The sequence below is a fragment of the Alligator mississippiensis genome, chromosome 4 (assembly GCF_030867095.1).
Source record: "Alligator mississippiensis isolate rAllMis1 chromosome 4, rAllMis1, whole genome shotgun sequence".
Taxonomy (NCBI): domain Eukaryota; kingdom Metazoa; phylum Chordata; order Crocodylia; family Alligatoridae; genus Alligator; species Alligator mississippiensis.
The window spans coordinates 114,979,652-115,004,792 of record NC_081827.1 but is presented as its reverse complement, the minus strand read 5'-3'; the positions used below and the strand labels follow the sequence as shown (position 1 = coordinate 115,004,792).

Genomic DNA, 25,141 nt, shown 5'->3' with positions numbered 1-25,141 from the left:
GGGGTTGCTATAGCCTGCAGCCCAGACACTGCTCCCAGCAGAACCAGGGAAGGGGGCAAAGGCAAGGGAAGGCTGTCTTGCAGGAACTGCAGAGGAGCCGCTGCTTGCTGCCCGGAGACCCCAGGAGCACGGAGACAGACACCAGTGCCAGGGAGCGTCCACAGACCACGTGCAGGGACACAGACAGTCCCACTCCCTGAGATACCCCGCCAGGGGCAGCGCACACGGGATCCCCAGTACACCGTGTGCAAGTGAGAGACTGTGTAAATAAGTTCTTGAGGGCTTATTAGACAGTATATCCAATCAAGGGTGCTTGATTATAAGGGGAGGCTCTCCGCTCGGGGGCACTGCAGCAGCTTCCCAGGGGGACTGGGCAGGGCTACTGGCTACCGGGTACCCCAGGATCCCATTATTCAGGTGAGGGCACATGTAGTGTCGCACCCAGCGTTACATTGTGGGGGCTCGTCCGGGATTTCTGGCCGTGTACCCATTTTAACAGGTACCATGTACCTGTAGCTGAGCGTCTCCCCCACCTTGCTGCAGGGTGTGTTTTTGTTTTGATTTGCTTGTCCCAAATATTTTTTCACTCTGTTGTGGGAGTGAGGGTTCTCAATTGTTATGGCCATGGCCGAGCTTCTGCAGTGGTGCATGGAGCTGCAGGTGAGCCCAGGGAGGGTGATCGTGATTACCAACATCCCCAAGGGCCTTTCGGCCGAGGCCATTCAGGATCTGCTCAGGGGATCCTCTTGATGCCTTAGACTATGTCAGGTGCGTGGAGTGCGCCCTGATGGGAGATGGGACCATCAGATGGCAGTATGTGAACAGACAACCGCAGTGGATGCCCTGCGTATTCCCCGGATGCTAGAGGTCACAGGTGAGGAAGTCTGGGCTGTAACTCTAGTAGATAGGGGGCCGGTGCCTCACCCAGACTCTGGAGGGGAATCCGAAGAACCCCCCTCCAGAGGAGCTGAAGACCCTGCACCAGCTGCCCCAGGTGAGAGTGGGGTGGGTTCCAGAGCGCCAGATCCAGAGTGGGCAAAGGCATTGGGAAAAGCCCTGAAGGAGGCACTCCGGCCATCACCTGAGTCGGTTGCCTACAAGAGGCTCCGCATTTTTTCAGGGAGGGACCCACTCCCCCCAGGGGAAGAGACTTTTGAGGCTTGGCATTCCCATGTGACAGAGACTTTGGCCTCGTGGGCAGTCTCAGAAGAGGAGAAGCGGAGGCGGCTGCTGGAGAGTCTCTGAGATCCAGCTTTTGAAGTGGTTCGAACGATTAAGCAGGAAAACTCCAACATTTCCATTCTCCAGTGTCTTGAACTTCTGTCTAGTGTCTTTGGAAAATCAGTGCAAGCTGAGGCTTTGTTCCTGGAATTTAATAAGACATACCAACAAAAGGGGGAAACAGCCTCAGCTTACATCCTGCGATTAGAGAGAGTGTTACAGCAGCTAGTGGCCAAAGGAGGATTCACTCGGGAGATGGCTGGCAAAGCTCGCTTGCAGCAACTCCGGGTAGGAATACTTTATAATGAGCAACTGGTAAGGGAGCTCAACCTCACTGGGAGGAGAGAGAATCCCTCTACATTTGGGCAGTTGTTTCGGGAAATTCATAGATTCAGAGATGTTAGGGTCGGAAGGGACCTCAATAGATCATCGAGTCCGACCCCCTGCATAGGCAGGAAAGAGTGCTGGGTCTAGATGACCCCAGCTAGATGCTTATCTAACATCCTCTTGAAAACCCCCAGGGTAGGGGAGAGCACCACCTCCCTTGGGAGCCCATTCCAGACCTTGGCCACTCGAACTGTGAAGAAGTTCTTCCTAATGTCCAGTCTAAATCTGCTCTCTGCTAGCTTGTGGCCATTATTTCTTGTAACCCCCGGGGGCACCTTGGTGAATAAATACTCACCAATTCCTTTCTGTGCCCCTGTGATGAACTTATAGGCAGCCACAAGGTCGCTTCTCAACCTTCTCTTGCAGAGGCTGAAAAGGTCCAGATTCTCTAGTCTCTCCTCATAGGGCTTGGTCTGCAGGCCCTTAACCATACGAGTGGCCCTTCTCTGGACCCTCTCCAGGTTATCCGCATCCCTCTTGAAGTGTGGCGCCCAGAATTGCACGCAGTACTCCAACTGCGGTCTGACCAGCGTCTGATAGAGGGGAAGTATCACCTCCTTGGACCTATTCGTCATGCATCTGCTGATGCACGATAAAGTGCCATTGGCTTTTCTGATGGCTTCGTCACACTGCCGACTCATGTTCATCTTGGAGTCCATTAGGACTCCAAGATCCCTTTCCACTTCTGTGCCACCCAGCAGGTCATTCCCTAGGCTGTAGGTGTGCTGGACATTTTTCCTCCCTAGGTGCAGCACTTTGCATTTCTCCTTGTTGAACTGCATTCTGTTGTTTTCTGCCCACTTGTCCAACCTGTCCAGGTCAGCTTGCAGCTGTTCCCTGCCCTCCGGCATGTCCACTTCTCCCCATAGCTTTGTGTCATCTGCAAACTTGGACAGAGTACATTTCACTCCCTTGTCCAAGTCGCTGATGAAGACATTAAAGAGTATTGGTCCAAGGACCGAGCACTGTGGGACCCCACTGCCCACACCCTTCCAGGTCGAAATCGACCCATCCACCACGAGGGATCAGGGAGGCTGAAAGCCTACAAGCTGTAAAGGCCTCCATCAAAGCAGTAACACCAGCACCAGCCCGGGGATTGGCCGTGGCTCCGTGCCCACCACGAGCATTGGTTGTCAAGATGCCAATGGCGACTGACTTTGACAACGATGCCCCACAGCCACTGGCCGTGCCGCACCAGCAAGCCCAGGTGACACGGGGAAATCAGCCCAGGGCCTCCCAAGGCTCACCGGCTATCAGGTTACAATGGCCTCGCTGGCCTGAGGGGAGAAGAAAATTTTGTTACTGGTGCGGGGAAGATGGACATTTCAAGCACCAGTGTACAAGTCAGGGAAACCCGCCCCTGGTATGGCAGCGACTGCAGGCAACAAGGGAGGAGCCAGAAAATGGTGGCGAGACCCGGGGAAGAAGCTGACCCAAGTCTCAGCTCCCTCAGGCTCTGACAGTCCGGGAACCCCAGCTCAGTTTCCACCAGGACTAGTGGGACCTAGGGCAGAGGTCCCTGTGGTGATAGAGGGACAGAAGTGTATTGCTGTGTTAGACAGTGGGTCACAAGTAACTATCATATTCCAGTCCTTCTATGACAAGTTTTTGAAGTATTTACCACTGCAACCACTAACTGGGCTGGGGCTATGTGACTTAAGCCAAGAGGTCTACCCGTACAGTGGGTATGTTACTGCCCAACTAGAGTTCCCCAAGGAAGTGGCCGGGGTATGCTAGTCTGTGGCTGTTGCTGTGCTTGTGTGCCCAGATCCTAAGTGGATGCGGGGGGCTAATATAATTGTTGGAACTAATTCCAGTCTGTTCCAGGTGCTAGTGCGATATTGTCGGCAAAAGGCCAGGAAGCAGTACTTAAAAGCTTTGCCCATGCATGCCCTTTGCGCTGGAGCATATCAGCAGATTGAGACCTCGGCCAGCCCTGAAACTGATGTCAGGCTGGGAGCTTTGTATTATGCAGGCGAGACTCCCAAAAAGGTGCCTGCGCGAGGCAGCCAGTTTTTGCTCACTGCCCCTAAGGGCATTGCCCGGACCCATCACAAGAAGCTGGCTGTGGTAGAGCCACCTGAGAACTCTGGACCCTTAAGGCAGATGCTGGTTTCCAGTGGGGTAGTTGATATTGGAGGGCAAGCTCCATCTTCAGTGACTGTATTAGTAGTGAACCCCACAGGAAAAGACATCACAGTGAAGCCGGGACAATGTGTAGCTGAACTGGTTGAAGCAGAGGTAGCTGTGTCACCTACACAGTCTTCGCAAACCCAGATTGTGGACCCTGCAAAGTTCAATTTTGGGAGCTCTCCTGTGCCAGCCATTTGGAAGACCCGACTGCAGGAAAAGGTAAGTGCTCGAGGAAACGTATTCTCTATGCATGAGTGGGATGTTGGGCTGGCTAAAGGAGTGGAGCATTCTATTCGGCTTCAAGACACCCGACCGTTTCGGGAGCGTTCCCGACGAATCGCCCTTTCAGAGATGGAGGATGTGAGGTGGCACCTCCAGGAACTTTTGGACCATGGTATAATATCCGAGACACATAGCACATACGCCTCCCTAATTGTGGTAGCGTGGAAAAAATCTGGCAACATTCGGATGTGCATTGATTATCGAACCCTCAACAGCCGCACTACGGTGGACCAATACACCGTTCCCCGAGTACAAGATGCCCTTGATTGTTTGTTGGGAAGCCAGTGGTTCTCAGTGCTTGACCTGCAGAGCGGTTATTACCAAATTCCACTGGCACAAGAGGATAAAGAAAAAACAGCTTTCATCTGCCCACTGGGGTTCTACCAATTCGAGCGGATGCCCCAGGGGATCTCCGGTGCCCCTGCTACATTTCAATGGTTAATGGAAAAAGTAGTGGGAGATATGAACATGAACCAAGTGCTGGTATACCTGGATGACCTCATAGTATTTGGGAAGACGCTAGAGGAGCATGAAGAGCGACTGTTGAAAGTCCTGGATCGATTGCAAGCTGCTGGGCTTAAGCTTGCCCTGGACAAGTGCCAGTTTTGCCAGACATCAGTCAAATACGTTGGACATATAGTGTCCCAGGGGGAGTCGGCACAGACCCCGATAAGATCAATGCCGTGGCAACGTGGCCAAGGCCAAGGAACTTTCAGGAACTTGAGCGATTCTTGGGGTTTGCTGGGTACTATAGATGATTTGTCCAGAACTATGCCAGATTGGCAAACCCCCTAAATGACCTCACTCGGGGAGATCAGGTGAAAAGGAGCCAGATTCGAAGTAAAGGAGCTCTGTCTAAGGCAAAAGCAGGCAGACACTTGGGTTTGCAAGACCCATTGGAGTCATTTGGGCCGCGATGGGATGAAAATTGTGAGCGGGCATTCAGAGCCCCCATCCGGAGTTTGACACGTGCCCCAGTATTAGTTTATGCAGACCCGCAACGGCCCTTTGTATTGCATACGGATGCCAACCTTGAGGGGTTGGGGGCTGTGCTATACCAAGAGCACCAAGGAAAATTAAAACCCGTAGCTTTTGCCAGCCAAGGTTTAGTCGACAGTGAAACTTGGTACCCGACGCATAAGCTAGAGTTCCTTGCACTCAAGTGAGCGGTGACTGACAAATTCAAGGACTATCTGTATGGGACCCAGTTTGAAGTTCGGACTGATAACAATCCACTGACCTATGTGCTAACAAGTGCCAAGCTGGATGCAACAGGACACCATTGGGTAGCAGCATTGGCTGATTACCGTTTCAGCTTACATTATAGAGCAGGGAGGAAAAACATAGATGCTGATGCTTTACTGCGACAACTGTATAAGCAGGAGAGAGAAATAGCAACAGTGGATGAAGTGCAGAGCATCTGTGGTTTGGAGGAAAGAAGAACATCTGAGGCAGAGAGACTACCTGACTGTGCAGCAGAAGTGCTGGGCCTGCCACCAAACAGTGTCCCACGGGCCACGGTGGGTTATGTGACTCTAGATCAATCGCCTCTGCCATGACTCAATGCCACAGGATGGCGGCGAGCTCAAGAAGCTGACCCTGACATAAAAGGAATTTTAGAAAAAAAGAAAAAAGGGAACTTGTCAAAAGAGTTCAAGCCTAAAACACTTGGTGGCCAACACCTCCTTCGTGAATGGCCCTGACTGAGGGTCATAGAGGGAGTGCTGTATCGAATGGTAACCACCCCGGATGGGGGCACTCACAAGCAACTAGTGCTGCCCCAAGAATACCGGACACTGGCACTGAGAGCATTGCATGACAACCTCAGGCACCTTGGGATTGAGCGAACGCTGTCATTGGTTCGGAACCGATTTTAGTGGCCTGGGATGGCCAGAGATGTCCAAAAGAAATGTGAAACTTGTGCACGCTGCATGCAGCGGAAGACTTTGCCGACTAGGATGGCATACCTGCACACCATCAGCAGTTCAAAGCCCTTGGAGCTGGTGTGTATTGACTTCCTAACTATTGAAACTGATCGCAAAAACATCAGCAATGTACTAGTAGTCAAAGATCACTTTACCAGGTATGCCCAGGCCTACCCCACCAGGGACCAAAGGGCCACCACTGTGGCAAAGGTTCTGTGGGAAAAGTACATTGTGGTGTATGGCCTTCCGGAGTGGTTCCATTCTGATCAAGGTCGAGACTTCCAAAGTCACCTGTTAAGAGAAATTTTCCAGATGGCTGGCATCCGGAAATCACAGACCACTCCCTATCATCCTCAAAGGGACCCTCAGCTGGAGAGGTTTAACCGGACTCTACTTAATATGTTGGGTACACTGAGGAACGAACAGAAGGATCGTTGGAGTCAACACCTAGCTTTGGTGCACGCGTACAACACTACCAGAAATGATACCACCGGAGCCAGCCCCTACTCACTCATGTTTGGAAGGGAACCTCGACTACCACTAGATCTCTGCTTTGGGGTTGCCAAGGACCAGGGTGAGTCTGAATCATATGGGCAGTATGCTCAAAAGCTGAGAGAGAGACTGCAGCGAGCGTACCGGCTGGCAGTGGAGGCTGCCCATCGAAACACAGCCTGGCACAAGCAGAGGTATGACCTTTGAGTGCATCCGCAAGGCCTACAGGTTGGAGATAGGGTGCTGCTGAGGAACCTTGGGGTGGTAGGAAAACACAAAATTGCTAATAGGTGCCAGCCCTCTCCTTATAGTATTGAAAGACAACTTGGGAATTTACCAGTCTACAAAATACGCCCTGAAAGTGGAAGGGGCCCAGAAAAGACTGCATAGGAACTTGCTCCTTCCGGTAGGGGAGTTGGTGGGACCCCCATTGACAAGAGAAGGGGGTCATGAGTCCCCATGGAAAAGTACCACATGGCGGCAGATCCGTTGTGCAAAGCAGGAAGGGCATGAGCTCACTGGACACTGGCACGAGCCCAATAGTGAGTCTGAAGAGGACTATTCTGAAGGGTTAGACCTAGGTACTGGGGTCGCCTGGTGTAACTTGGAGCCTGAAGACCCCGTGGACCCCAGTGTGGGGCCCATCCCAGGGGCTTCCCCTCAGCCCAGGCAGAGTAGTAGCCCAGCTCAAAATACAACAGGAGTCGCATCAAATCCTGCTGCAGGTAGCACCGGTGAGGAACAGGAGGGCGATATTAACTGGGACAAGGAGTTGGAGTCCCCACGTGGTCAGGGTTGGAGTCCTGATGGCAGTGAAGAAGCTAGCTCCAAGGAGATAGTGCTCGATACATCCTGGCCCATTTGAATAAGGAAAGGAGTATCCCGGCTGACATACGATGCGCCAGGAGTCAGCGGCGAGGTCTCCATCTCTTCACCGTGGAAGTACTAAGGGATTGAGACTGCATCCAGCCTGGTTTGCTGGGACAGCAAACCTTGACGCAGGGGAGGATGTAGCAGCCTTTAAAAACTGGACCCACCTGAACAGAATGGCAAGAGCTGCCTGGCAGAGAGACAAAGTTTGTCCCCGAGGGGACACTGTAGGCTCTGAGGGCAGGTGAAGCTGTTTGGGAGCAGGCCTGTTGGAAGTGGGAGGGGTGATGTAACCCCAGCAAAAGTTTTGAAAGAGAGCCGTTAGCAAAAGCCCAGGAAGGGCCCTGAGCTGGGATTGGCTGAGAGGCTTGATAAAAGGGGGAACAGTTTTTCCTGCGGGGGGGAGACAAGAGAGAGAGAGGGGGATGAGGGATGAGGGACAGGCTGGAGACCGGACTGAGAGTCTCAGTGCAGTGGTCCCTCGGAGAGCCCCTGAGACAGGCCTGCAGGAGCAGAGTGGAGAAGCTGCGGGGGCAGGAGCAGGCAGGGACTGCTGGTGTGGAGAACCCAAGTCTGAAGAGACCTGACTGCAGCTGGTGTGGCTGGGTGAGCACAGCAGAGCTGGGGGAACGGGGGACTGCTGGAGTCTGCCCTAGTTTCCCTGAGGGGTGAGGGGCCCCACGGGCAGGCAAAGCCCAGGGAGGGGCTGCATTTGCTGGGGCTGTGAGGCTGTGTGGGGCTGGGGGGTTGCTATAGCCTGCAGCCCAGACACTGCTCCCAGCAGAACCAGGGAAGGGGGCAAAGGCAGGGGAAGGCTGTCTTGCAGGAACTGCAGAGGAGCTGCTGCTTGCTGCCCGGAGACCCCAGGAGCACGGAGACAGACACCAGTGCCAGGGAGCATCCACAGACCATGTGCAGGGACACAGACAGTCCCGCTCCCTGAGATACCCCGCCAGGGGCAGCGCACACGGGATCCCCAGTACACCATGTGCAAGTGAGAGACTGTGTAAATAAGTTCTTGAGGGCTTATTAGACAGTATATCCATGTGCTTATTTAATGATTATTTGTTATGATGTAAATAATTAAATCTTGTAAATAGTTTGAGAACTGGTATGCAAGGGTGCTTGATTATAAGGGGAGGCTCTCCGCTCGGGGGCACTGCAGCAGCTTCCCAGGGGGGCTGGGCAGGGCTACTGGCTACCGGGTACCGCAAGATCCCATTATTCAGGTGAGGGCACATGTAGTGTCGCGCCCAGGGTTACACTTATATTGAAGAATGCAGTCTGTGATTGCACTCTCTAAACAGGGCTTTGTCAAGCACTGAGCTACAAAGATTGCTTGCAAAGTGCCGAAGCTAAATGCCATAAGGGCATGCAAGGCACTAGGAGTGACTGCAGCCATGGCCATCACACTTGAACAGCAGTACTCATTGTAACTCACTGTAAAAACAGGCTAACAAATGGTGTTGGTATTTTAATTCCTTCCAGAAATAAATCACAGATGGTATCCAAGGCCACCTGCAGTCCATGCTGAAAGGTATTTGCAATATATTAAAAAAAAAAAAAAAAAAAAAAAGGCTGAGAGAACAAGATGATTTTTTTTTTTACTACAAGGAGAGTGTAATTTAACTAAGCTTAAACAACCCCAGATACTGTTGATTTAAAATATATAAAAACCCAGTGGGTAAGTGTGTGGGAAAGCTTACCAGGGAACCTGGGTCTCTGGGTTTCATTTTTAAAGCGAGGTGCAAAAACAGAGAGGTATAGCTGGGTAATTTCCCACCCTTCACAAATAATGTTATAGACAAGGGGTCGGCAGTGTTTTTGGGCAGAGCACCAAAGAAACATGCATCCTTGATTTGGCATGCTGGGGTGGATGGTGGGGGAGCCATAAGGAGCCCAATCCTTGTTGTGGCAGTGTAGGCCTGGTCCCTTCCCTGCTATCCACCCCGAAGCGTGTACGCAGTGCACCTACCACAAGCAATAAGCCAGTTCAGGGCTCCATGGATCCCAACGCAGCTGCTTGCAGCCTCCCCGCTGCCTGCTGTGAGCAGCCTGGGCTCTGTGCCTGCTGGCAAGTGCCTGCCCAGATCCTGGCCAGCTGTGGCATGCCAAGCAAAATGGCCCCATCTGCCACATTGGCACATGTGCTGGGGGTTGCTGACCGGCTATAGACCATCTTTCTTCTCAATGTAGGGAGGTAGGAATTGTAGATGTAGCATATACCTAATGCCTTCCTTGCCTTCACCCTGCCCTGCAAGTACATCTGCAGTTACATGTATGTTTCCTGCTAGATACTATAGTCTGCTACAGTAGTACAATCTCGTATTTCCATTGATATTTTCAGTTTCCAAAGAATTAAAACCGCCCTGAATGACTATTCCATCCAAAGCAGCAATTCCCAACCTGGATGCCATGGCCCCTGGACTGCCATCAGATCCTTTGAAGGCTGACTTGAGGTATGAGGATATGAATGAGGTGTGAAGAGACAAGCAGATAAGATAAGCAGATAAGAGCAGGGTGGGCCTGGTTGATTCCCTCCACTCCCTGCCCCTCTGCAGGGAGATAAGCACTGCAATAGATAAATTAGTTTTTGAAGTTGGGTGCCACATTTCACAGGCACTACAGAGGGGTGTCTCAAGTCCAAAAAGATTGAGAACTACTGTTTTAATGGAGAGCTCTCCGAGGATCCCCTTCTTGCTGCCCTGAAGCTTCTAAATTATCTCGTGAAGGAACAGTGAAGATCTTTGCAAAAAGCTCTCAAGATCTTTGCAAACTCCCCTCTTTCTTCTCCTGGTGGGAGGAGGTTGGAAAGAAAGAAGCATGTGTTTGCAAGTGCATTGGTACATATAAATTTTAGATGTGCTGGTGTGTATTTTATACACATGCAATTGGAGAGTTATGGGATTCTAGGAAAGTAGGGCTGGAAGGGACCTCACAAGGTCTTCTAGTCCAGCCCCTGCTCAAGACAGGATCAAACCTAACTAGACCATCCCAACCAAGCGTCTGTCAAATTTGTTCTTGAAAATTTCCAAGGACGGAGATTACACAGTTTCTCTAGTTAGCAGGTTCTAATGCTTGGCCACCCTCATAGTCAAAAAAGTTCCTCCTAGCATCCGACCTAAATTTCACTTACTAAGCTTCAGGCCATTGCATGTGTATGCATACACATATATATATGCACATAAATATACACATACACACATATACACATACATCATGTGTGTATCTACAGAAAATCACAATGGAATGTTCATTGATGACCCTTAATATTGAATTATATAGTATCAAACACTACATAATAAAATGATTTAAGTTCAGACAGTCAATGAGGGCATTTATACACATACCTTTTGGTCCTGCAACATGTCGGAGATCTGGTCAGTTGGAGCAGTCTCGATTAATTGAGTCTATCCTGCATGCGAGCTGATGTGCACTATGTTTTTTCAAGTGCAGTTGTATAAGCGGCAAAATGCACATCAGTGCACAGAAAATGGCAGTGGTGCGCTTTTGAACTAAAACACCTCCAATGTGTTTTAGTTCAAAAGTGCATCACTGCCATTTTCTCAGTGCTGATACTCATTTTGCCACTTATACAACTGCATACACTGCAGTGCCGGGCAAAAGCATGTGTACAAATGCCTTGAGGGTCAAGTTGTATCTCTGTCCATATTTCTCATGTGGTTTTGCAGCACCATGGAGAGTAGCTCTGGATTCTTTACTAAATCTGTGCCTTCAGATATGACTTCCTTTCTCTCTCCCCACTACCACGTCTACCTTTTTCCCCACCACCTTTTTCTGTCTTGTTTGAGAGTGTTCTCACAATAGCAAGTCCACCCAAAAGTCATAATTGGTTGTCTGCCATTTGAAGATCATTGTGCCTTCCTTCAGCCAAAGATATTTTTTCTCCTGTTTCTAGCTTTATTTGAAAGCAACAACATGTTCTACTGAGAAAGGGACATTTTTTAGAGACAGCCTCCATTTTGTATGCCTAATAGTCTAAGCAGTCAGTTCTGGGTGCTGAAGTTTTTGCCTGTGTCAAAATTTGGCTTGAATTACACAGAACGTGATTTTGCATGCAGGTCAGGCCAGGCCAGGCATCCACATACTCGATTTGCTCAAACAAAATCTAATGCTTGGGTGAAGCTTAACTCAACCAGCAAAAACAGCATGCTGGAAAAAACTGCCTCCACATTTTTAGCCAGAGAAATGCACGGGCTGGAATGAATACATTTTGGAAGTCTAATTTTTGAATTGGGAGGGGAGAGGTTTCAGATTTGAACTCTTTCTCTTTCACCAGAATAGTTATTAAAGAGATAGCACTACTGTTTATTCAAGTTTATTTTAAGATTCCACTGTCTATGGGTTCATTTCTGATGAATAATAAAACTGTCACATCAACAAGGCTCTGCTTGTGCAGGGGAGGGTGAAGAATGCAACTCAGTAGCAATCAACAACAACAAAAAAAGGCTTCATTAGCAGTTTGTAAATATTCAGCATATCAACATGCAACAGAGTGACCTGAAGTTCTCACTTTCATACATGAGACAAATTTTCTCTCAAATAACACTAATGTTATTTGATCCTCAGCAACAGGGGTCATGAGCACAGCCAGCAACAGTAGCAATTCTGCAATAGCAGCAAGTATTTTAAGATTAGCCTTAAGGGTAAATTGCCCCACCTATTTACCTCACAGTATTTTTGTGGCCTTTATTTATTTATGGATTTTTTTTGCAAAGCAACATTTCTTCTGAGGTCACTACAACATGCCTGGCAAACTGCCAAGGAGGTCTATTACAGTCCTGTGTTTTTACTGTTCTACTAAAAGTAAGCAAAAAGGTTTATAACCTATTATTACAATTTTAGAATACCAGCTGTTCATAAAATTTTGTTTATAGGTAGCTCATGAGCAATCTTCAAAGTGCCATACCTCCAGGTTAGACTTTTTCGTTTATGAACCTGGCGTTAAAGAGAAAATTTGGCACACTTATGCATACAGAGTGGACAATTTAAAAAAAAAGGATAATGTTCATTTATAGTTCTACATTTGGTCTCAGATTAAATTTTCTGCTGCTATTAGGCAATACATAATAAGATTCCATTCTAATTAATAAAGTATATTATACTACAGGTTTACTGTTAGAAAAATACATCCTTCTGGACCACTGACTAGGTGTCCCCAAGTCAAAGGAGTTACACTGCTTTAGGCCAATTCAGAATTTGGATCACTAGGTATCATTAAAATTCAGAATAGAATCAAATTGTTAAAGCACTGATAAATCAAGATTACTGGGATCTAATCCCAACTGCCAATGATTTGCTGTATGACTCGAGTGCCTTGGTCTCCTTGCATTACAGTTTTAATATTACCATATTTCACAGTGTATAAGTCAAATTTTGAAGCCAAATTTTTTACTCTTAAAATTCAACCTCAACTTATGTAAGTGGTGCTGCCTGGACCCTCCTGGGAGCTCAGGCAGCACAAGGCCTGCTGTCAGCCTGCCCAATCAGCGTTGGAGGGCACCACCGCTGCGGAGGGAAGGACCAGGCCCCCACACAGCTTCAGGGCAGCCCAGCAGCAGCTCACCCCCCAGCCATGCAGCAGGCTGGGAGGCTCCCTTGAAAGCAAGATTGGTTCCCTTGCTGCTTCTGCCTTAAGCAGGCTCCTGTGGTCAGCAGGATGCCTGGTGCCACCTGGGAAGGGACTGACTTACTCCATGGGCAGAGCAGGGTGCTGGGTGAGGAGGGAAGGCTAGGGGTGTTGGGCAGGGCCAGCCTCCCCTCTCTTCCCCCCCCAGCCCCTGCCCAACACCCCATGCTGCTCATGGGGCAAGCCAGCCCCTTTCTGGGCATTCTGCCAGCCGCAGAAGCCTGCTGAAGGCATAAGCAGTGAGGGGCCTGATCCTGCTTTCAGCAGAGCCTCCCCGCCTGCCTTGCAGCTGGGGGTGAGCTGCCACTGGGCAGGGAAGCCCCTGAGCTGTGGCGGGGGCCTGGCCCATCCCTCTGCAACAGTGGTGCTCCTTGGGGCTGGCTAAGTCTTTCTGACCCAGGGGCAAGGAACTGAGGCTGTAATATCTTAAATATTTTTCATGGTAGTACATTATGCTTCACATAGAGTCCTGGGTCACCTTATTACATTAAGAGCTTCTGCAATTGTGGGGCTGTTGCTGGAATGCTATGGCCACTTCTTTCATTCGCCCCACTCAAAAACTTCTGATTTTCAAACTCCAGTGTGGCAGCCTTCCCTTCTAGTGGCTTCCTCCTGACCCTCATAGTGCTGTTGTTATGGAAGACTACAAACAGTATAAGTTACTTCCTCCAGCTCCTGGGCTGAGCGTAGTGTTCACAGTCTGACAGGCAAGATACCAGACTAATCCAGATCCCTACCTGGCAGGACACTAAACTACTACACCAGCAAAGACACCATATTCACAGGTCAAATTCTCTGCTGATGTAGTGTCAGAATTCCACTAGTGCCCATGGAGATCCAGTACCTTGCACCAGAAGAGAATCTCTCCTCCTATCTTTAGCATTTACATTCACATAGTAAAAAGGAGCAAAGCTTGGGCAGGTTTTGAGGTGCTACCAGTCTGCAGATGACACTCATCTATGTTTTTTTCTATCAAACCTGGATAGTGCTGTTTTTCTCCCTGTACCTACTTGAAAGCTGAGGGCAATATTCTGGTGATCTGGGGAAGAGTCAAGGAAACAGGTCAAAGGTTTAGGGGAAAGTGTCAAAGAAGTAGATTAGAGGTTTTATCTGGCTGGTTAAAGGAGGTGTTGTGCCCAACACTCACTGATGGTCTGGGTAGTACTTCAGGGCACTTATACAGGTGCCCGACACCTGCTCTGACGTGTTCTAATTAGAACATGTTAGAGCAGACTCAATTAATTTAATCAGAATCTAATTAGAACACTCCAGCAGCATTTGCATCATGTGTATTCAGTGTCGCCATGTTCAAAATGATGGTGGGGGCACTTTAACTAAAGTTCATCAAATGAGCTTTAGTTCAAGCACCCCTGCCACCATCATTTTGAAGTGCAGGGCAGTGAATACATGAGATGCTGCAGGTGTTTTAATTAAAGTGGCTCCCAAATTAAACTTGAATGAATTTAACTCGAATTAAAACACCTCTCTTTCCCCCCGATGCACACACCCCAGAGCACGTGTAAAGATGCCCTTAGAGACCAATACCATGAGATAGTGTTGAAAACCAGTAGCACCTACAACTGGCATTTAGTTAAAAGGTGTCCATATCTTCCCAATGTGAACCTCACCAGTTACCCACACCTTTGTGTCCTGCTGCATTAAAATAACCAGAAATAACTTGGGAACGTCTCTTTGAACCTGCCACCATGACCAGCTCACTGAGGGTAAGTGTGGCCCTGGTGTACCCAGGGAAGCCTGCTTTCAAGAACATCCTGCTCGCGTTCTTCTATTTACATGTACCAACCTTGGAAACTGATGCAACATTTGAAGGTCTGGGATAATTTATTTAGTTTGGCCAGTATCACTAAGGGCATATTTTTGGTGCTGTGTGGGGGCCCTGGCTTTTGAACACACATTTTCCCACCTGCTCCCAGTTGCACATGTCAAACCTGGAATTGCAGTGAATCCCCATAGATCCCAGACTGTCATTTGCATGAGAGCAGCCATGGCAGTGTCCCCTGACTGGCTTTACTGTTGCATTTCTGGGTTTGGCATGTGAGTGGGAGCAGGTGGGTGGGACATGCTCAAGAGCAGGTGCCCCCCAGTATCACTAGAAATACAGTGCAGACATTCCTTTAGTGATGCTGGCCAAAATAAACAAATCATGCCAGATCTTCAAGTGCTGCATCAGTTTCCCGATGGAGTCAGGAACAGAGCCTTGGAGTCCTGACTCTTAGCCTATATTCCAAACACTGAATCACACTTGTTTTTCCAATTACCTGTTTTAGCAGGGTAAGAATGTTAACTCTGCAGGGTGAGGCATCTGTAGCCTGCTTTTCAGAGGTGTCACACAACCCCAGTTCCTAACAACATCTAGCAACTTTAGGCAAAGGGGAGGGGGAGAAAGCAGGCTTCTAGTTTTTTACATGGCACACAGGCACTGAGCATACTTATGATGTAAACAATATCATCACAGGCTTTGTAATAAAATTTAACAAATGTTTGCAATCAGTTCAAAAAACAGACTCCTTTATAACTGAAACACTGCAGACCAGAAGACAGCACCATAATTATGATACATGGGTGCTGCTGAGCTAGAGGCATATGGTGGAGTAAAATCTCCTTTCAGCAAACACCATACACTGCCTAAGATACAGGCAGATATGCACTAGTCTGTGAGTTTCTACATGGGAAACAAAGGTTTGACAATGGGCAGTTCAGTCTGCCAAAGAAAGGTGTGATAACACACAGCGGCTGTAAGTTGATCATAGACAAATTAGGCTACAAAATACAATGTGCAAATTTTTAAGTGAGGCCAATTAACCACTAGCAAAAAATTACTGAGGGCTGTGCAATTTTTGAAGACTAATTGGATAGTCTTCTAAAAAAAGCTGTTCTACTTCTAGTAAATGTAAGGTAGTCCTGCATAATAAAGGAGGTCAAGATAGATATACACAACTGTTGCCTTCCAGCCTTAGGTTTGAACTGCTTATCATATTTAAGAATTCATGCATTTGTGTCCGACCCCTTTCTAAGTTTGCCATGGGTGCAGCAAGTACCATTCAAGGAGAACCAGGATAGAGCAATCAATATGGATCCATGCTTTGCCAGAGGACAATACAGCAGATACCGTTTAATGGGACAAATGTAAACTCTGCCTTTTGCTCCCTTGAAGGGTGTAAACAAGCAGCAGATCAGGAAGGAAAAACTCCTGACTATTTTGTCAGAAGCCCTGACTGATTACACCTCCTCTCTGCCTGTGTCCCCCTGCACCAGCCTCTGCTAGCTACTGCACCCATTCCTTTTTGCTGTCTCTTTTACATCTCTCATTTTTTTCCTTTCTCAGTTTTTTTTTATCACTGTTCCATGAGTGACTGCATGGATCAGTGAATATGTGTGTGAGTGCATGTTCATTTCTCTTTTAGTGGTCCCCTGCCTCCGAAGGAGATTTCTTGCTAGCTGGGTGGTCAGCTGGCTGAGCAGCTGCTCAACAGAGTATGGTAAGAGCAGGCCCCCTAGCCCATGACATATCTAAAACGATGATTAGTCCTTTGGCGTTGGACCAAGGAGTGGTTGCCAGCTTTTAGGTTATAATCTCAGCTCTGCCACAAACATATCACGTGGCTTTGGACAAGTCAGTCTACCCTGTTGATTTGATTTCCCCACTAGTAAAATGGTGACAATATTATTTACACACCTATCTCATCAGACTATTCTGAGGATTAATTAATTAGTCAGTGCTTGCATAATCTTTTGAAGAGGTAAAGCTCTAAATGTTATAATTACTCTACCTCAGATAGTTACAAACTTGGCATTTTTCAGGCATGCACCATTAATAATTTACCAAGATAAATGGTCTGGGAACCTGCAAATATATGACAGCTACCTCCTGCTTACCAGAGAACCCTCAGCTGAGTATATGGCATCTCATTGTTCAATGTGTAGCTATGGAAACTTATTTATATCTCCTATATTAAAAAACATGCACACAAAGAGTTGGAGGGAGGCCAAGTTACCTCATATAATGATGTATGAACACTGAGCCAAAGAGTCTTCAACCTGATAAACTTAAACTGCCACAAGGCAGTTGTGGGAAATGAACACACATATCACTTCATGTGCAAGAAGAGAAAGAGTTAAATAAACAACAATTGAAAACTACAAGCATAACAAAGTCTTCAAGCAACTTACTTGACGGCAGTTTTATAGTGGTAGATGGCTTCATTGTGACGACCCTGGTCTTTCAGAAAATTGGCATAGTTGTAATGCACCTTAGCATTATGGGGCTGAGTCTTCACTCCTGAACTAGAAATGAGAAACAAAAATTGAAAGAGGTTAGCTGTTCCAGTCTAATGATTCAGCTTTTCCTTCATGCCCTCTCTTTTGCAATTTGTGGGGTTCCCCTGGGGTCTGTCCTATGTCTGGCATTATTCAACATCTTCATTAATCTTTTGGATGAGGGGATTGACTGAATGCTTAACATATCTTCAGATAACACCAAATTGGGTGGAGTTGCAGATGCCCTGGAGTTCAGGGCTAAGATGCAGATAGACTGGACAAATGATCAGCAATCAATCGGATGAGATTCAACAAGGATAAGTGAAAAGTCCTGCACTTTGGATGGAATGATTGCATTCACAAATATAGATTGGGCAATGAATGGCAAGGCTGCAGTACTGCAGAGAAGGACCTGGAGGTTACAGTAAATGAAAAACTAAATGAGCCAACAGTGTGCTCTTGCTGCAGAAAAGCCAACAGCATACTGGGTTGTATTAACAGGAGTGTCACTTGCAAATCAAGGGAAGCGATCTTTCCACTTTATTCAGGATTAGTGAGACTTCACCTAGAGTACTGTACCCAGTTTTGGGCCTCACACTTAACCATGGTCTACCACCCAAGACTGAGCACTGGGTCTCTAGTACCAGGGTTGCCAACTATCAGGAAATTTACTGATTGCCAGTTAAAAAAAAATCAGGCTAAAAATGGCTATAAGTAAACTCCATTAAAAAGCTTTACCTGCTAGTAAAAACACTAAGCAGTCACAGATTGACTAAAGCTCTTATAGACAGAGAACAGAAGTGCCACCTGGTGTCCAAGTGCAGCACTGTGCAAAGAGTGCTGCCTCAGCCATGTGCTGTTGCTGCATCCTGCTGCATCTCACTACTGCTGCTGCATCCCATGCTGCCTGTAATACTGCTTGGTCTCAGGTAGGCTTCTTTGGGGGTCTGTGCTAGGATGGAGGGAGAAGGGCCAGCAGGAATGAAACTGCAGGGTGGGCTGGGGAGGCAACATGGTGCAGGATGCAGTCAGGAGCATCAACATGTAGGAGTGAGTAGAGCGCCCCCTGTGGGGGGGGGGGAGGGGCAATACATTGTAAAACCATCACTGCAGTCAAGCAGAATTGCCAACTCAAGAAAAAAAATCCAATTTTATTTTTTTTTTTACTGACAACCACACTTTTTAACTATGGTTGATGTTAAACCCCAAAAATTTGAACACAGCCCTTGAAACTGGGGCCTGGCAGAAGTATTATATTTAAAGTTACCTACAACATAAAGCATTCAGTAAAAATGTTTAGCCATCAGTAAAAACTTCGCAGACTGTCAGAAAAAAAATGTTCTTGGATTAGCAACCCTATTTTGCACCAACACACAGACCTCTTTCACTGGAGCTAGATGATTAGTGAAAAAATTGCCAGAAGTGAAAAGTGGTTGCAGGTGCATCAACTTCTCAGTGCCCAACTTGCAAGATATAAAGGAGTCTGAATTTCAGAAGGCAAGGTGCTTACCACCTTTATAAAATCTGGTCCCTTAAATAAAACTTCAGTGAAGTACCCAAAGGTTGGGGGATCTAAAAATCACTTGTGACAAATTAATATCTTGAACACTTGAGCCAAGTGCATTAGGTGAAAGCACCATTTGGTAGCTATTTTTTCTTCTGCTAAAGGAGGACACATAGGCTAGGGACAGAAGTTACATATAAACTGATACAAGTGATCAGAAACTGGCTTAAACCTATAACAGAACAGAAGCTCAGTGCACATAAACCAGTTTCAAAATGGCTGAAACTGGTTTAAGATACACCTGGTTGAATGTAGTATCAGACTTAACTGATTTGGGTCAAACCGAAACTTCTGCCCCAGACCCCTTCCTGGTTCCAGTTAAATCACAGTCCCCCAGCATCCCAGCATGCTTTCCAGCCCTGGGCTGGGCTGTGCTGTGCTGTCTGCTCCAGTGAGCAGCATTGGCTCTGCCCCTCTGCTCCCTACCTGGAACAGTGAGGGCTGGCTGACAAGCAGGTGTGTGTGTGGGAAGGGAGGAACCTAGCTGGGGATGCAACCCATCTATGGGGGGTGGGTACTGCCCCCCCCCCCCCAGCAAACCCAGCTGGGGTCTGGGGCCAGGGAAGGGGCATTAAACTACAGTTACCATATTTCCAATTTCAAACAAGAGGACATGTGTGGGGGGGGAAGAGGTACATGATTGTGGGGGGGAAGGCATTTATATGCCCCCTGCCTCCCACAGCCCTGCCAGTGCCCCACATTCTTGACCCACAGCCTCCTGCCCCCCAGGCCCTGCTGGTACCCTATACTCCTGATCTGCAGTCTCCTGCTCCCTCTCAGCCCTGCTGCCCACGTAGCTTGCTTGAGTGTGTATGCACACATACACACACACTCACCTGCCAGCAGCTGCCAGAGCCTGCATGCAGAGCACGCTATCCAGCCAGTTAACTTTCCCCACTGCCCCCAGGCCCAAGGAAATGCAGAGGCAAAGCAAAAACTTTGACACTTGCTGACACTTTAAAAACCTGCCAGAATGGGAGGACAAGGAGCCAAAAAAGATGACATGTCTGGGAAAACCCAGATGTATGGTAACCATAATTAAATACCCCTTCCCCTACTCAAACTTAGTGCTGGCTGCAACTGTGGACTACAAATCCCAGAGGCACCTAGAAGCAGGAAGAGGAAGTGATGAGCAACCCTTCAGAGTCCTACTGCTGTGATTCTGGACTGCAAATCCCAGAGACTTCGGGGGCAGCAGGAAAAGAAAGTGAACACACAGTGAGAGAGCCACATTCTAGTGTCCCCAGCTTCTAGCCTGAGCCACTGCAGGCATGTGGCTGCATTTCCTGTTCACTTCTGTTTGAAATTAATCTGTGCAGTTTAGACTAACCTGCAAAATCTGAATAGATTCAGCCTTGGGATTTTTGATTGTCTGTACTTAGTCACAGTATATACTGTATGCTGAGTTACATAAACATTGATGCACCACAGAAAAACTGAGAAGAGAGAGTGCATGGGGCTGAGAAAGGACATCACTGAGGCACAAAGAGAAATACAAGGAAGAAAAAAGAAAAAAAAGGCACATACTTTGCTAACTCAATAAAACACCAAACTTGGCAGTGGTCTGTTGGCTTATTTACTTAACAGAGAGTGCAAAAGGAAGGGCACAGCTTATATGACTAAGAAAAATGTTAGAGATTGAAGGCAGTAACAGAAGAACATTTACTATAAAACCTTTATTCCTATGAGTATCTAGAGACGCAGCTATTCTCCTGCTTTTATATTTAACAGAGGAACACAGTTGACAAGAATATAAATATAAGGCTCTCTAAATGATTAGGAGTAGAAATGGGTGAATTTGTAACACAAGAACTCAAACCTCATTCTCATACCTCCTTTGCAGACTAGTTAAGGCTAGCTTCACAGCTCTCTACCTTCCATCCACTAGCCGAGACCCTTCCATCAAAGAAAGGAGTAGAGGAAGTCAGCAGATTTCCAGTCTTGCTGCAATGCCTTGGCTATTTTCTCCAGTCAGCTCTCCAAGCAAGTTTTTAATTCCCAAAGGAGAAACCAAGCCCCAGTCCAATTGAAAAATAACAACACAAAAGCTCTGAAAATAGGCAAGAGGATTAAGTCAAGATGAGAGGAAAAAAAAGAGTGGTAGGTATACCATAGGCGGCTTGGCAACAAAGAGGAAGGACAGAACAGTAGGCCTGGAGGGAATAAGGTTGGTAAAACCACGGCATCACTGTGCACAGGCATCACAGATCAGATGAATGGGGAGCGGAGGTAAAGAAAAGAAGAGGGATGAGAATGTTACTGGTAGGAAAGATCATCCACTACTAATGTAGAGACCTAGTGCTTTACCTGTAAGACTTTTTAAAAGTACCTCAGGTTTGGTTTTCTCACCATAAAGTATTTCTACATGCTTACCAGAAGGCACTAAGCCATTTTGTGACTAATTGCTAAATTAAATCAGTTAATTGATACTATTCTTAAGAGGACAATTCTCTATATTAGTTTTCACAAAGATCTACTGCACCAGCAGCAAATAATGTGTGAATGCTCTGACTGTGTTAATTTCCATTGGCCTAGGGAGCCATTAACTACACACTTACAACCTTCTGGGCATTACTGGGATATTAATTCTTATATGGAAAGCATATCATTACACCAATGACTCTCATATGCAAAGACACATACATGGACTCAGAGCTTTTACCATCTCAGAGCTGCTCCTTGCCCTATGTGTAATGAGGAGTTGGTCTTGTTATGGCCTCTGCTGAAGCAGAGCAAAATGTTGAGAAGTATATTACATATTCAAAAGTACTTTGCTTCTAATGAGCTACTGCATTAATAGTTGGAAGGCTAGCTTTTTAACTATTCTTTTTGTGACCATTTTCCCCTTTTAATTTAACTTTAAGTAGTTGCTCAGGAGCAATCTATTAAGATTTCACAGATAAACTATAGCTGTAGCTTTGTGTATGTTGCACATGGGTGTGGAAAGGACAGAAATTGGCCCTGGTGTTGTTTGGTTGTTTTCTTCCCTTGTACTCAGCTGCTTATTCTTGCTGCTCCTGTATGCGAATCTGAGGCTGCTTCTGATAATGGTCCTGACAAAGTGCGACACACTACTTTGTGTAGCCCCATGAAAAGACTCAGTTGAAACTGCTCTGTCTAGAAATAAGTGACCAGAGAAGGACATAGGTGAGCTACATTCATGAAACAATTCTATCGGGACAGCTGGGAAAGGAAACAATAATATTCGTAACTAAAGCCAACTAGGAAAGGGTGGAGTATAAATAACAAAAGCAGAACACAATGTTTTTCCATTTCTGCTTCCCACCAACACCCCCTCCTCCCACAACTCCCCATATATTCTTCCAACGTGCATTTCCAAATTCTCTCACTTTCATTTTTCTCTTCTGAAAATATACTGTGACAACCCAAGTCTAGTAAGAAACAGATCCACTGAGCATAAAGGTCACTTCTCAGAAAGATTTCCTTCCCTGTTGACTACTAAGATGACTTTTAACTCTTGTAAGTGAAAGACGAATGCTATGCACGCCATTTTACACATACTTTCATTCCACAGTTAAAAGCAAATGTCCAGAAGTCACAATGATGAGATCAAATGTGCTATTAATTACCACTTGCATTTCCAACTTCAAACGCCAGCATCAGCCTCAAATCCCATTCAGTCAGTGCTTGGGAAAACACTCCTGTCAATAGTCTCCATTGTATTCTGAAGTGCAAGTTCTATTCTGCAAAGCCACTCTCTGTGGGGCACCAGGCTTATTGATTTTCTGTGATTTCCACATCAAATGTGCTCAGCTTACAAGACAATGGACTTCTCACAGCAAGACCCATCTGCTCACCTGGGGCTCTTGAGGGGGGAAAGGCATGCTGGGTTTGTTTGATTTTGGATATCACCACCAGCAACAAAAGGTTCTCCATGGCAAATTATTCCCTCAATGACATGTACATCCTTCTCTCCTCCTCCCCAAAACCTTAAATTGACATTTAGAAGTATAAACGGTTGGGCTGTATTAAACTGCTCTGTCAGTGATGGGCAAAATGGCACAAAATCCAACACATGCCGTTCGGTTGAGCTGGCTTTGCAGAGTTAACAAGAGCACAAAGCAGTAAACTTTTATTATTATTAGTTTAAATCACTGAAGTCAGCAGACTTGACTTAAGGAGCAGATCTGCTGAGTAAGAAACTGTAATTTTTTGCACAGTTGCCTTTCAGGTTAGAACTGCACATTATGGCATTGCCGTAAATAGGGAGTAGCATGCAAATATTTTCTGAGAGCATTAGTCGTAGTTTGATGACTGAACTAACTCTGAAAAAAGTTAAATGTCCATACCCCGTTTAGCCCACTCAGCCCTTCTGACTTATATGGGGCAGATGAGGGAAGCTTTGCTTCCCAGCCTTGGTCAGTTTTGGAAGGGTTGGCAGTGTCTGCAGCACTACCCTCACTTACCCCTGAATTCAGCAAAGCATTAAGCATTTGCTTAACTCCATTCTTCCTAAAACAAACATCTAATTTTTAATACATGCTTAGTGAGACTTAAGAACATGTTTACAGATAAATGCTTAATGATAGGGATGGACCCATACACGTGCTTAAAGTTCTTTGCTGAGCTAGGGTCTGGATCCACCTGCTCACAGGAACACAAGGATCATGTCATGCAGTTGAACAAGACAGGCTCTTTGTGCCCTCTTCTGACCACACCCTGGTGTAGGTACATGGTCTAGGTTCAATACTGCCCTATGCATTCCACAGGATGCTCAGCCAGTCAGCAAACAATCCCTTTCTTGAGCACTTCGCAATACAACAAAATTAAAGATTTGGAACTTTAAAAGACAGCATTAAATAAATATTTTCATTTTCCTTATTATTTATTATACTTACAACTAACTCACCTTGCAACTACCTTGCACAAGGCGTCTTCTGTTTGCCCATGTGCTTTTCCTTACGTAGTATAAGACTCCCCTCATTGTAACATCATTCTATTTCCACTCTTACCTGAAGGGATTACTCTGTGGGTGTGCGTGCATGTCTGTGTACATGTGAACAGGGTGCAACACAGTTAATTGCTAACCTGTTACCAGAGGTCTACCTAACTTCAGGAGGCGGCTGGCCGATTTCATGGGCAGAACTCGAGGCCGGCCATCATTTTTGCGGGCTGAGTGTGGTGAGCCCCGCCATGTCTCCAATTGGTCAAGGTGCCCCAATGGCCTCTCCCCTCACCACTGATTGGTTGTGAGAGTTATCTGTTATGTGGACCCATCCCCCACTGCCGATTCGTGGAGGGGTGGGACTGCATGGCAGGCAGACTTCTCAGCCAATCAGTGGTGAGGTGCAGGGGCAACAGCCATCTTGCTGGCAGCCCCCCACCCCTTTCCCTCCTGATGATCTGTGCTGCTAGGCTGCAGCACCATGAAGACTGCTGCTGCAAGAATTTAGGATAATGTGGATTTGACACTCCACTGCTGCCTTCTTAGCACACATGTTCTTTCAATAATCTGAAGTCAGGTCTTCCATCTCTTTACATCCCAATGATTTATATTGCCTCTTTCCCTTGCCCTCGGTGTCAGTGGGGAGGTGAATCACAGACTCTTCCTTCCTGTTGAGTCTGCATAATGGAGCTCTAAACCAGGCGGATGTGAGCTCACAGGAACCCCCTCTTTCCTTGCCCACTAGTACTTCCATCAGCTCCCTCAGCTGACTGCTAGGACTCCATTGTGCTTATCCTGCAGCTAATGGCTAGATTATGGTAGTGGTGAGTACTTGGGACTGCAGGTGTTAGGGCCTTGTTACACATTACACTGTGAGCCACACAAATGTTGATCGGTTTAGTGCTAGTTGCAGTCGCACCTTCCACTTGAGCAGCACACCTGTGGGGAGCGGCCACACCTTGATGGAACAGGAGCTGGGTTATTTGGATTAAGAGAGAATCCTGTCCTGGAGTGGCATAACTTTGTGCCACATAACAAGCCACTTAATGTATTGACAGTCCAGGGGCTAAGAGCTCCAGGAGTTGCTCAAAATTAACTTACAACAAGGCCCTTAGAAGGTATCCCTTGTTACTGGGAGAGTTAGACTGTTGAAAGAAAGATATGTCTGTGCTGAGACTGGGTGGGCAATGATGCATTCATTAATGGGGAGCAGAGTCTTTTGAGGGGAATGGGGTTTTGGGATAGTTTTCAGATTGGGCTTCTAGGGAGGATGAAAGCCTTCTTCCTACAGGGGAAGGAGCTCTGACATAGATACTTGTCCTAGAAATGAAGTACAGGGGGACACCCATCTGGGGTGGGCAAAAGGGAGACTGTATATAGAGGGAAGGGGGGGGGGGAGGGGAGGAACCAGTAAAGGATGTAAGTAGGAAGAA

General features: G+C 47.1%; 1 protein-coding gene across 5 annotated transcripts in view; it reads right to left on the bottom strand.

Annotated features, from left to right (window-relative positions):
- The window catches only part of TMTC1 (transmembrane O-mannosyltransferase targeting cadherins 1), a 261,037-nt gene that overhangs the window by 57,766 nt on the left and 178,130 nt on the right, over positions 1–25,141 (bottom strand). For all 5 annotated transcript variants that reach the window (XM_059726488.1, XM_014609054.3, XM_059726487.1 and 2 more), the window contains one exon: positions 17,152–17,265. In XM_059726488.1, coding sequence (XP_059582471.1) covers positions 17,152–17,265 — 114 coding nt within the window. The remainder of the gene's footprint in view (positions 1–17,151; positions 17,266–25,141) is intronic.